Raw genomic sequence first — 13,226 nt, 5'->3', positions numbered from 1 at the left:
TATATATTTATATATATTATATATATTTATTTACCATATATATATCTTTGAAAGACGCGTATCTATCTATCTATCTATCTGTCTGTACATAATCCTTTTACATATCTGCAGATACATTGTATATTCGGTGGGTGGTGGGGGGTCTCTGCAGGTCTTCTCTCTCCCTGGTGCAGAACCTTGCCACTGCCTGTCATGATCTTTAGTTCTGAGTCAATGAGCCGTAGGTGGAAGAAATATTTACCATCCATTTCCATTATTATCCATTATTTCAGAGCTTCTTGGTATGCTTCTCGTCGTCCCACATTGGCATGCCCCCCCCCCCCCCCCCCCCCCCCATGTCTCCTTATCTTTCTATTTCTGACATTCCTGTCATTCTCTCTCGTCTCCATGGTGTTGCTCATCTGTGTGTTTGCTGTTTCTGGTCTCTGGGTTCGTCTTTTATTATTTATTTTATATCAGGATGTTGTCGTTTCTTGTTTTCTCAACACATTCTTTAGTTTCACTCCCACAATTCAATATATATTTTTTTTTCGCTCTCTATCTCGCTCTCTTTTTTGCTCTCTATCTCGCTCTCTTTTTCTCTCTCTATCTCGCTCTCTTTTTCTCTCTATCTCTCTTTATTTCTCTCTCCTTCTCTTTCTCTCTCTTCACTCACTTTCGCTCTCCTTCTCTCTCTCTCTCTCTCTCTCTCCTCTCTCTCTCTCTCTCTCTTTCTCTCTCTCTCTTTCTTTCTCTCTCTCTCTCTCTCTCTCTCCTTCTCTCCTCGCTCTCTTTCGCTCCTCTCTCCTTCTCTCCTCTCTCTTTCGCTCCTTCTCTCTCTTCTTCTCTCTCCTCTCTCTCTCTCTCTCTCTCTCTCTCTCTCTCTCTCTCTCTCTCTCTCTCTCTCTCTCTCTCTCTCTCTCTCTCTCTCTCTCTCTCTCTGCCACAATTCAGAATTACGATCATAACAGGCGGGTGTTAGCATGTTTTCAGACCTACTATAACAGAGGCGGCCAGGCTGGCCAGTGTAGGTAGAGGGGGGCTGGAGGATGAAAACCGTTCGTGTCTGTGTAATGGAGAGAGAGTGTGTTAGCAATAGCATGTTTTCTCGGTACTAGATACTCCCGTTCGTGTCGGTGTAATGGAGAGAGAGGGCGTTGGCATGTTTTCTCGGTACTAGATAATCCTGTGTTGCGTCGCGGGTGCCTTCAGTCAGAATCCACTGGAATGGTTTTTCTCTACGTCTCTCTGATTTACCCTTGGCTTTTCTGTCTCTGTATCACTTGAAAAGTACTGTGACTGTAAGCAGTCGATCAATGAAATGTGACCTACAATGAACCCTTACCATACCAGAGATATCAGAAAGGCCTTACGATTTAGGTAACATAATTTAATTGAACTTTATAGATGGCAGCCTGGGGCCGACAGTGGCTCGGGATGGTAGAGCAGTCGTCTGGTAATCCGGAGGTTCTCGGTTCGATCCCCGCTCCTCCCGGGCAGTGTGTCGAAGTGTCCTTGAGCAAGACACTTAACCCCTAATTGCTCCCAATGAGCAGGTTGGCACCTTGCAATGGTTGCCTCCGCCGTCGGTGTGTGAATGTGTAAAATGTGAGGAACAAATTGTAAAGCGCTTTGGATAAAAGATATATATATATATATGCAGCCATTTACCATTTATAGATGGCAGCTCTTGGTTTGATCGATGTCTTGAGAATGACTGTGTGTTTTAATACTAAAAATATAATTATTTGATCTAATCGTAAATTATTGTATATTAACTGAATATGTTTGTATTTGTTCGTTGCACTCATTTAGGCTGGTCCAGGGACCCTCGCTATGGCTGCAGTCCTCCAGGACTTCCAGAGGACTGAGGCGGATCGCCTAAATGAGGTCAAAGGCCACCTAGAAATTGCCTTACTAGAAAAGCACTTCTTACGTGAGTATATTTTAGTAATACAATACATGTTGGTTTGGAGGGTTATCAGCAAGAGATACTGTATACTCACTGTAACATGTCATGTGGGAAAGTTGTAGAGAATAGCGATGCCAGTTGACCTATCTCAAACCCCGCCCTCTTTTCTTTATCCTCCAATCACAACTGTTGCTTCCCGCGGAATGGGTTGCTTCCCGCGGAATGGGTTGCTTCCCGCGGAATGGGTTGCTTCCCGCGATTTTATTGGCCAGGAACGCCAGGGGAATCCCTCAAGTTAGATTAGATTTGTTTTTTCTCATTGTCAGAACCAGGCTCTTTTAACCACATCACAAGCATACTGTTATCAAACCAGGATGTAAAAGATTCTTTAACGCTGCCTTTAAAGTGGTATGTAGTATAAAGTGTACACATTAACATTTATAGTTCTCATGAAATACGCCGACTAGGTGAAAACCACAATCCCTTATTGATTCTACATATTAAATCATGAAGAGGTAGATGTATGGTGGTGGTGTAGTGGTTAACATTGTCACCTCACAGCAAGAAGGTCCTGTGTCCGATTCCCGCTTGGGGACCCGGATGCCGTGTTGCCAGGTACCCAGGTGGGGTATCTCCCGGGCCTTTCTCTGTGTAGTTTCTGTGCTCGCAAGGGTCCCCCCCCCCCCCCCAAAAACCCAATAGAAAAACATGCAGAACAGATCGCTAACGCTGTCGCGTCCCTGACGAAGACAGACAGGAGCACTTGGATGGGTCTCTGAGTGCCCTTGGAGGGAAGGACTATGTCATGGGTCAAGCACAGAGAGGCATTTCATTGGCGATCCAATGCATGTGTGTGTGTGTGTTCCTGTGTGTCGCCCATCTTACATTGTTTGCTGCATCATGACAAACAAAGACTTCTTAGAGTAGTGAGGAGGAGACTAATTACAGAGTCAAATAGTGTATACTTCTGTATACTGTGTACATTGCATTGTCTTGTTATATTTTCCAAACTACGTTGTATTTCATTTGCAAGTTTATACCGGACGTCAACTTTTGTGCCCCATTTGCTGTAGATTTGTGTACAAATAAAATAAGCTCATGCATTTCTGACTGCCTTTCTACCGAGCATGGCTGAAAATCCTCCTCTGCCGTCGCTGCCGAGCGCGTGTTATGAGTGTGTGCATCAATTGAATTTGTCACACCTTCAGAGCTTCTACACGGCGATATGATTAGATTTGGACTTGCTCAGTATTCCCCTCTCGTGTCTGGCAATGTGGAACGCAGAGACTCGCGGTATTAGATCAACTCTATTTCATTACCATGGTGTCCAACTGTTGTATACTTACCGTCCCGTGTCGCTACTGAGCTCAGACGTGCTTTTTCCCCATCGGCGATACAGCCTACATGGTTCACTTTGAAACTTTTTTAAGTCTATGTACATAATTGCCTAAAAGGGATGTCAGGTGATTTCTTATCAAGTCCTGTGAGGACAAGACATCTAGATTGGTCCTAAAAATGGGGGCGACGGTGGCTCAGGAGGTCGAACGGTCGTCTGGTAATCGGAACGCTCCCGTTTTAATTCCGGCTCCCCCCGGCAGCGTGGTGGAAGTGTCCTTGAGCAAGTAACCGTTAACCCGCATCCGTGGAGCTAATGATGCTAATGATGGAGCATCGCCATCGGTTGTGTGATAGTGAAGGGCTAACCTTCTGTATTGTCACAGTGAAAGGGTTAACCGGCTGTCGTGTGGCAGTGAAAGGGTTAGCACCTCGCATGGTTGCATCTGCCGTCACTATGTGTGAGAATCTGTGACCGAATGGGTGAATTTGAGGCATACGTTGCAAAGCGATTTGGATAAGAGCGCATTTAGATTGAGTAAGAGTTCTTCAGCATTGCTCTTTAGAAAAACTAATTATATCTTGCAGCATATTTTAAGTTTTTCTTTCTTATATTAAAATATATTTCGTTTTTTTAAGAATTTGTAAAGGATAGGCAAAAATAAGCATGTGCTTCAGCCTATTCCTTTTTTTTCGGTCGTTGATTTTGGATTTTGTGTGTGAGCTTGCCTTATTATGTACATTTGTGATTTTCTATTTTTTTTTTTTTTTTTTGTTTGCAAGTCCACACACGGGTGTTTTTGATTTGTCTGTAAATAAGACCATAAAATAAAAAAACTCAACATTAATTCGAACAGAAGCGGTTGTTTGCTACAGTACATCTCGTGAAGAAAGCTCCGTGAGGAAGAAGCGTGTGGTCAGTCTCTCGCTTGGACAGCTCTCTCGGGTCTGTACTGTCAGCACAACGGTCCAGTTCTCACCGCGCTGCTCACTGACCTCTGCTTGGCAGCAAAGGGTATTGCTAAGTCTGCAACGGTCCCCTGTCTCTGTGTGGTCTGTTTCTGTCACATGTGACAAGTCAGCACTTAAATCAAGATGACGTGCGATCAGGAACATAGAATAGGCTCTTTTCACTTTGTCTACTTGTCAAGTTGTCATAGATTAGAGTAAACAAAGGTGTAACTATAGATATTTATTGATTGATTGATTGATTGATTGATTGATTGATTGAAAACTTTATTAACAGATTGCAGAATGGGTACAGTACAGTACAGCTCAATACAATTGTTAAGGAGATGCAGACCAGAGAAAGACTTTCGTCTTGTTTACATCAGGGTCCCCCATTTTCAATTCATCATAACATATATGACATACACGACATACATGATAGACAGTACTGCTACATCTATACATTTATGACATACCAGATTTGCAAATACAGTACTGTTTGTGATACAAAAAGAGTCCAGAAAAGAGAGTATATACATTTGACGTAGAAACTGTACATATAGAATTCATTATTCTATATAATGGTTACACCTTTGTTTACCCATCTATGACGAGTCAAAATGGCTGCTGGGGAAATGGCCTATTGTAGACCTTGCATGTTAATGTACATGGATAAAGGGCTGTTTCAATCAATATGCCAGTGATGCACTTTACCTTGACAAGCCCCTTTTCCTAACTAATTGCAACAATTCAAAAACGACAGCGTGTACTCACTATGAAGCTACGAGTGTTGCCGATTGAAACAGGTTTTTAACGCAGCATTCCACAGGTTTGGATAGCCATTTGATTAATTTAAGGTTTAATTAAGGTTTCAGAGGTGTGTTTAAGGCATATGTGTTACAACATTTGGATGCTCCTGATTGGCTGCATTCACCAAATGAGGTAGCCGAATAAGAGCCAGCGTGGCCATTTTAACTTGTTTTATCCGAGAATTAAATCAACCGTTAGAAACACAGCAGCAAAATATATTCCCAGTGGTTGGGATGCATCAATACATCTCACTGCTATTAGCAAGGATTCTAAACTTGAAATCCGTAAATCGAACTGTAGCTTGTCACAGTTACAATCTATTACTTTTACTGAACCGTAAAACCGTTCATTTTAAGGTCAAAGCGCTTAGCTTGGTTAAGACCCACTGCGTTGTCCTGGGCTTGAGCCCCTACTACAAGGAACACATTAGGTGACGGACAACATTCCACAGTATGCTTGTTTTCCCATCGGAGACGAGGCAGGCGATTGAATTAAGGACAAGCTTTGTCCTGTAAGGCCACCCCGATGAACCGGGAGAGCCTAGTGTAAGTCCTGCAGAGCAGGGATGTGTCCGGAATTAGACTTTTACATTGCAGTGTGTGCTGGCAATCTTACTTACGTGACCCAGACGTCATACAGTAGCTCGACGGCAGGGGGAAGAGATTAACCCCCACTCCAGTCCCCCACAAGAATTTGGGGGCAACATACACAACACATGACCTTAAAGGTATCCTGTGGAGTTTTATTTGTGTTGTGTTTATATTCACATCGCCATCCAAATTTTATTTAATTTAATTGCAAACCTTTATTCAAAACACAGATGACAAGAATAATCCGTTAAAACTAGGGGTTGGAACGGTTCACAAAATTCACGGTTCGGTTCGTATCACGGTTTTGGTCTCACGGTTTTCGGTTCGGTTCGATATACACTGTTTTAATTTTTTTTTTTAAACGTAACACTCCAAAAATACCATACATCAGCTTAAGATATATAGCCTAAAAATAATCCAACTTTTCAGTTATTCTCAAGAACGTAGTCATGCAAAAACTGTAAGAATGAGGCAGTTTGACATCAGGCACATTATTTTGACAGTGACCGGTTAGAGCTAGGAGAGATTTTGGTACAGCAAGAGGGGCATTGCTGATTTAAACATGCTTCTCATTTATTTGGTAAAAAAAAAGGTTTACAGCGGTTTGCCTTAAATAATGTTTGGCACACAAAGACCGAACTGACTGAAAAATATAGGCAACATTAACTTAGTGCAAACAAACAAAATAATAAAAAAAATTGTCGCAACATTATAGACAAAGGCCATCGAAATAAAGTATTGATCGATTGAAAATGTTATTAACAGATTGCAGAATGGGTACAATACAGTACAGCTCAATACACACAATTGTTAAGGGGATGCACAGAGGATGCATGCTCAACAAGCACTAGACTTTCTTATCAAAAAGGAAAAGTCACTGTTATTTAAAATAAATAAATCATGTGTACTAAATATATATAAACTTTTTAATTGCATGAAACATTATGAAGTATTTTCTTATGCCGCTTTTCACTGCATGGTACCTAATCGACTCGACTCGCTTTTGCTTTTTGAGAGTCTTGCTAGCCGCATTTGAAGTGACGTCACACCAGGAAGTAAATAATCAACAGTAACACACAGCGTTGGAACCTGGAGAAGCCCTGATGATATAATATAAATGAACAGCTAATAAACGTGAAGTTATCTTTGAACCTCTGTTGTCAAGCATCGTCAATATACCCCCCCCTTCCCCACTAATGGAACTTGTGTCGTGGAATCACTTCGCTGTGAGCATTTCCACGGTTAGCTTGCGGCTAACGTAACGTTAGCCTAGCTTGCGGCTAACATTATAACCGAACAATACACACATGCCCGAACCGTGGAGGTCGTACCGAACGGTGTACGGTTAGAATGCGAACCGGTTCCACCCCTAGTTAAAACAGTTACACATTGAAAGAGTGGTTTGTGGTAATGATTTAACTGTCCATAGGTTAGGAAAGTATTGATCTTTAGGGTGTGTTCAAGATCGTTCCATGAATTTATTGCAGTGAAATAAAAGGCTTGACTTTCCAAATTCAGACCATGCTCAGGGGACCTTAAGTATAAGACGCTGGTCATTTGATTGAGTTAGATAGGGGTCCAAAGTTTCAATCATAATTACACTTCTCTGCCAGAGAAGACCAACCCACCTTATCATACAGGATACAGTGGTGAGTACCTAGCTACCGTAATTCCTCTAATAGTAACCCCGGCTTGTATTTGTTTCAACTGTAGCGGGTACCAGGCTTGTATTAGGAGGAGGCCTGTATAAGAGGGAGGCCTATATTTCAAATTTTCAAACGGATCATAATGAATAAATCAACATTTTGTGTCAGTTTGAACCCAGTAAAATGTACTGGGTTCATTTATTGAAACCAAGTACTGTATGAAATAGTAAACAGTGCAATTACAGGTGGTCACTGGTCATTTCAACGTTTTCAAAGTGAAATCAAGTAACTAGCTCAGTATGCAGCTCAGTATATTAGTAACCCGGCTTGTATTAGGAGGCTGGCTTATAATTGCTTAGCTCAAGAGCGCACCCGGCCATTAATAGAGACCCGGCTTGTATTTGAGACCCGGTTACTATTAGAGGAATTACGGTATACATCTAATAAACACCTAATAAATCTAGGAGAAGAAGAATTGCTTTTATTAATCTCCTTGGGGAAATTCGTCCTCTGCATTGGACCCATCCTAACTATTCAGGAGCGGTGGGCAGCCACACATAGTGCAGCACCCGGGGACCAACTCCAGTTGTACTACCTCGGTCAAGGGCGATGGCCAGAGTATTATACCTTGAAGAGTTTGCGAGCACAACTCAAACTTTCTTCCAAGAGTTTGTTAATGGGGACACGGTCCAGACAGGCTCTGGTTAATAGCATACTATTAATCAAGTTCAAGTTCTTTAATAGTTGTCATACAGAAGTACAGAATACTTTCATACAAAATGCGTCTTACTGTTACGCTCCAGAGACTGTGCTAGACAAGATAGTATCAAATAACATAATATAGCATGCAATTTAGAAGAAGAAAAATGAGGTCACAGTGTTCGGTATAGACATATGTACAATGTTCTGAGTTACCATATAATATACAATACTATGCAGTGTACTAATGTACAGTACTATCTAGTGCAAAGCAGAAATGGGATGAGGTACAATTTTAGGTACAATTTACAGTAAGGTGTACGAGTTGTAGTGCAATCCTTCATCAATAAATATAAAGTGTGTGGAGTGGGTGCTACAGTGTGTTTGTTTAAAGTGAGTGTGTGCGTGTGGATGTGTGTGCTATGTGCGTTTGGTGGTTGTTGTTGTGTAGTGTTCATTCATTGTTCATCAATATCTCTGGCTCTAGTAAACGGCATGAATTCTGTTTTATTTGTATTAAGTACAGTACCAGTTTAAGATTAATATGTGCATCTTGTAGTGCATTAAAGGAAAGCTACAGGTTCCAAATGGCTAGTTATACAGAATCGGCAATACAATACACAATAGTGCCATTAGCATAAAGATGGACTTGATGTAAAAGAAGAGACAATTTAATTAATATAAATGGTAAAGAGGACAGGACCCAAAATGTATCCTTGTGGAACACCAATACTGAATCATCTTCTGAGCAAAGAATGATCAACTGTATCAAATGCTTTTGACAGATACAGTATATAAAAAGTGCAACCCAATATTTCTTATTGTCTAAAGCGGATACTATATTATTTGTAACTAATGTAATAGCGGGAAATAGTGCTGTGATTACAGAGGTGGGGAAAGTACAAAAAATTACATTTTACTTAAGTAACAGTAAAATTACTAGTATAAACATCTAGTTAAATAAGTAAAAATGTATGTTTAATTAAATACACCTTTACAAAATAAAGTGCATGAACGATTCAACATGACCCCGTAGGGTGGCATCAATGGTAGATTCTGCCCCGACCGTCTCATGAAACATTTTCATTTAGATAAACTGTACAGAAAACGTCAACATTGGAGTGGATGATTATGATTTAGCCCACAGGCATGTAGTTATATTTGGGAGATGCCGAGCAAAGCCGACTCTGGAGGGAGCAGTAGACTATAGGCTACTATTGTTGATGACACAACAACTGAAGGCTCTTGTGTGATCATGTGGCTGCTCGAAGCCAAAATATGCTTGAGGCATGGCATGGGTGTTTACTCCAAGTAATGGGTGTTTACGCCACGTAACGTCCCACATAAGAACGCAGATGCAGTTAAGTTGATTGCATTTGTGATATAGCCGAAGTAAAAATGCTCGTTGAAAACAGAATAACGAGATAAACTGGTAGAGAGCCCACGTGAACCGAAGGTGCATAATGGGCATGTGTGACTGAGTAATGCCACGGAGAGCCAGATGGACCGGGTTACATTCCACTTTCCAATTTGACTCCCATAAATGTAATGCCCAGCACTGTTATATTATGCAATACTGTTCAAGCTCACTTATCTGTTAAACTTGCAAACAAGCTCATTATTATAGAGTTCAGTGAGCTAGCGAGACAGCCGGGCTAACGCTAAACCATCGCTGAGATGGATGAGAGCTTTTTAGCTCGTATATTTGAGTAGCCTACCCTACTTGACGCTGAAGTGGTCCCTTGATCCTCTACGATGTGGCCAGGGAATCATGTAATCTCTTAGAAGCCAAATGCTCATTTTGAGTTGATGGGAATTCAGTTGGATTTAGCTCTAACGCTGATTTGCTTTGCACTGCTCAATCTTGACACTGATTGAGCACCTCCTTATTGCTAATTGACTGCATTGGCAATGCTTATGGAAAAACCTACAAAATGTGTACTTTGTAACAAATGCTATTTGATATGTAACTAACTACAATATTTAAAACAGTACATTGCATGTACTTAAATAAAAGTAAAATGACTGATTTTGAAAACTACTCCAAAAAAGTACAATTACAAAAAAAAAATCAATTACAGTTTAACACAGGATTTCCTGCAGAAAAGCTGTTAGGCCTGGCGGGAAAGCCCAGAGTCTAGTCTTATTTGACACCTAGATTTGACAATATCACTATTGTCCCCTTGACACCCACGACCACTAACTAACTAACCACTTGCCAAAACAGTTGACTGTGTTCTGTCTAGACAGCTATGCTTTGGTTTTGGTCTGACATTTGAGTCTATACCAATGGTTCCCACACTTCTGTGGACCAATGCAGGCTCCCCACATCTTTGAAGAAAAAAAACAGCAATCATGTTTTGCAACATGTCAGAGCTTAAGCTTTTAACAAATGCACCATAAAATAAAGTATGCTTAAAAAGAAAACGATAAATGAGTCTCACTATTTTCCGAATTAAATCCTGTTGAACTAATTGATAAAAGTCTCGGTCCTTATGAGCAAATAAGAAGAATGAACCTATAAAAACACAATTTCAATGAAAATTGTGAATAGATTCAAATGCTACATGTAGGCCCTTTTGGACATTCAATGGAAATAGTAGCCTACTGTTTCTAAATGTAATGGTCATTTAGAAGAGATGAGAGCAAATGAAAAGAGAGAGAGAGAGAGAGGGAGAGGAGGGAGAGGAGGGAGAGGAGGGAGGGAGGGAGGGAGGGAGAGGGAGGGAGGGAGGGAGAGAGAGATGTGAAACAGGACTTGTGCAACACATTTTCCATCTGCCCTGCCATCTCTCTCTTACATGCGTGAGAGAAAGTTTGCTGACACAGGGGATTGTGAGAGGTAACGGCACATTAACAACATTGTATGAGAGTGAAGGACATTCGTCTCCAGAAGAAGGCAAATGCAGTTCCTCCAAACTCACGGTCAGTGCGTGTGTGTGTTTGTGCCTGCGCTGGTACGGTGCCAAAACACAGCGATAGGTTCGGCAACGCCAGACTAGTGACCGTTGTGCGGTCTGTTTTGTAGTTAATTATGTGAGTTCCCTTTTTAGCGGGTTCAGCTTTATCTGCCAAACTAGCAGCTGATGCTGTGGAGAATGAACGCTGAGGGGATCCCGGAGCTATAGTCGTAGCCTTCATCCAGACGGGGGCGGAAATATACATTGTCTTTGGTGGAGACAAGCGGGACTCCAGTGGGAACCACTATTGCCCATTTGGAGCATGAAAGTTGAGATACCGTCTTCACAACATACATTTGAAGAAAGCTTTTGATGCAATCGATCATGACATTTTGCTACAAAAGATGGAAAAGTATGGCGCTAGAGGTGTGGGGCTTAATTGGTTGAAAAGCTACATTGAAAACCGACGACAGTTTGTACAGATGGGTGAGTATAGGTCAACTTGTTCAGATATTACTTGGTGGTGTGTGCCGCAAGGGTCAATACTAGGATCACAATTATTTATTTTGTATATTAATGACTTATGTAATGTTTCCAGTATTTTGAAATTGATTTGTTTTTGCCAACAACGCTTATGTCTTCTGTTCTGGGGAGAATAAGCAGCAGCTATTTCTGGAGATTGCAGCATACTTTTCAGCAGAATTGGGTAAGCTGAAATTGTGGTTTGACTCAAACAAATTAAAGCTGAATCTGAAAAGTATGGTGTTCAGGAAACACAAATACAGAGTTTATGAGAATACTTTTGGTATATTAGACCACAATTGCTGCTGAAAACCCCGTATAAACTATGTACGTTTTTATTAAGTCAAATAAGTCACATAATCATACATTCTATACAGCCACTGAACCATAAAACATACACTTTACTGTTCTCTCATATTACCATATCTGAATTATTGTGTGGAGGTACAAGGTACAGTAAAGAGGAGAGAGGTTGTAACTCATTAATACAACAGAGTGATTCTAGAAAGGTACAGTAAAGAGGAGGGAGGTTGTAACTCTCATTAATACAACAGAGTGATTCTAGAAAGGTACGGTAAAGAGGAGGGAGGTTGTAACTCTCATTAATACAACAGAGTGATTCTAGAAAGGTACAGTAAAGAGGAGGGAGGTTGTAACTCATTAATACAACAGAGTGATTCTAGAAAGGTACAGTAAAGAGGAGGGAGGTTGTAACTCTCATTAATACAACAGAGTGATTCTAGAAAGGTACGGTAAAGAGGAGGGAGGTTGTAACTCATTAATACAAGAGTGATTCTAGAAAGGTACAGTAAAGAGGAGGGAGGTTGTAACTCATTAATACAAGAGTGATTCTAGAAAGGTACGGTAAAGAGGAGGGAGGTTGTAACTCATTAATACAAGAGTGATTCTAGAAAGGTACAGTAAAGAGGAGGGAGGTTGTAACTCTCATTAATACAACAGAGTGATTCTAGAAAGGTACGGTAAAGAGGAGGGAGGTTGTAACTCTCATTAATGGAGATGTTGCGATATTGACTTGTCTTGTCTTTGTTTGTTTCGGCCATCTAGTCAGCATATAGATCTTTTGCTTTCTAAAGATACTGGATGGACAGTAGCCTATTGATTGTACTTATTATTCATTAACGGAAATGATTGCATATTAATTTGATCGATTGAATGATCATCAAATAATTTAGTTTGTAGATTATTTCGTTGGAAGACATTTGAAGATTTAGTTTGAAGGTGTACTTGGCTCTGCATCTCAGGGCTGATGATGAAGTGGTTCACTGGGTAGTTATCACGGCACACCAGGTTGCCATGGCACCCATTTATTTTGGGAACCACTGCTCCTGTACCCACTGAAATCCTATCAGACGAAAACAAAAACTGTAAACAAAGCGTGCCGTAGTACCATGTTGTCATCTTGTGCCTAGAGGTCGCTGTTTGATGACATTACAGGTTCTACCTTTTAACAGGCACCCCAAAAAAGTGGAATTCTTTTTTTTACTTTAACTTGAGGACTGCATACTTTTTCTGCAACGCTTTATACTTTATACTTATAGCCAGGGGCGGGGCTAGGGGGTGGCTACTTGGGCTCAAGCCCCGAATGTATTCTGAAAAGCCCTGAATCTATTTATATAAAAAAAAAGGCTAATTTCCATCTGTGGTCTATCCAGCTGCTAACTGTATTTGAGTGAGTTAAGTCTTGGTGTTATGGTAGACTCAGACCTAAGCTTTAAATCACAATCAACAAGTTGACAAAAACTTAATTCTTCGACCTTAGAAACATAGCTAAAGTACGGCCATTTATAAATCAAAAGGACGCTGAAAACCAGATCCATGCCTTTATCTCAAGCCAACTCGACTACTGTAATGCACTCCTTACCGG

At 40.9% G+C, this 13,226-nt stretch overlaps 1 protein-coding gene across 1 annotated transcript in view; it reads left to right on the top strand.

Annotated features, from left to right (window-relative positions):
• The window catches only part of LOC311245045 (GRAM domain-containing protein 4-like), a 130,863-nt gene that overhangs the window by 39,119 nt on the left and 78,518 nt on the right, over nucleotides 1-13,226 (top strand). Inside the window, exon 3 of the mRNA XM_084334806.1 lies at nucleotides 1,795-1,915. Coding sequence (XP_084190932.1) covers nucleotides 1,795-1,915 — 121 coding nt within the window. The remainder of the gene's footprint in view (nucleotides 1-1,794; nucleotides 1,916-13,226) is intronic.

Source organism: Notolepis coatsorum, assembly GCF_963971535.1.
Source record: "Notolepis coatsorum genome assembly, chromosome: 18".
NCBI classification, from domain to species: Eukaryota; Metazoa; Chordata; class Actinopteri; order Aulopiformes; family Paralepididae; genus Notolepis; species Notolepis coatsorum.
Note: the sequence above shows the minus strand (reverse complement) of the source record. Positions and strands in the feature narration are given on the sequence as shown.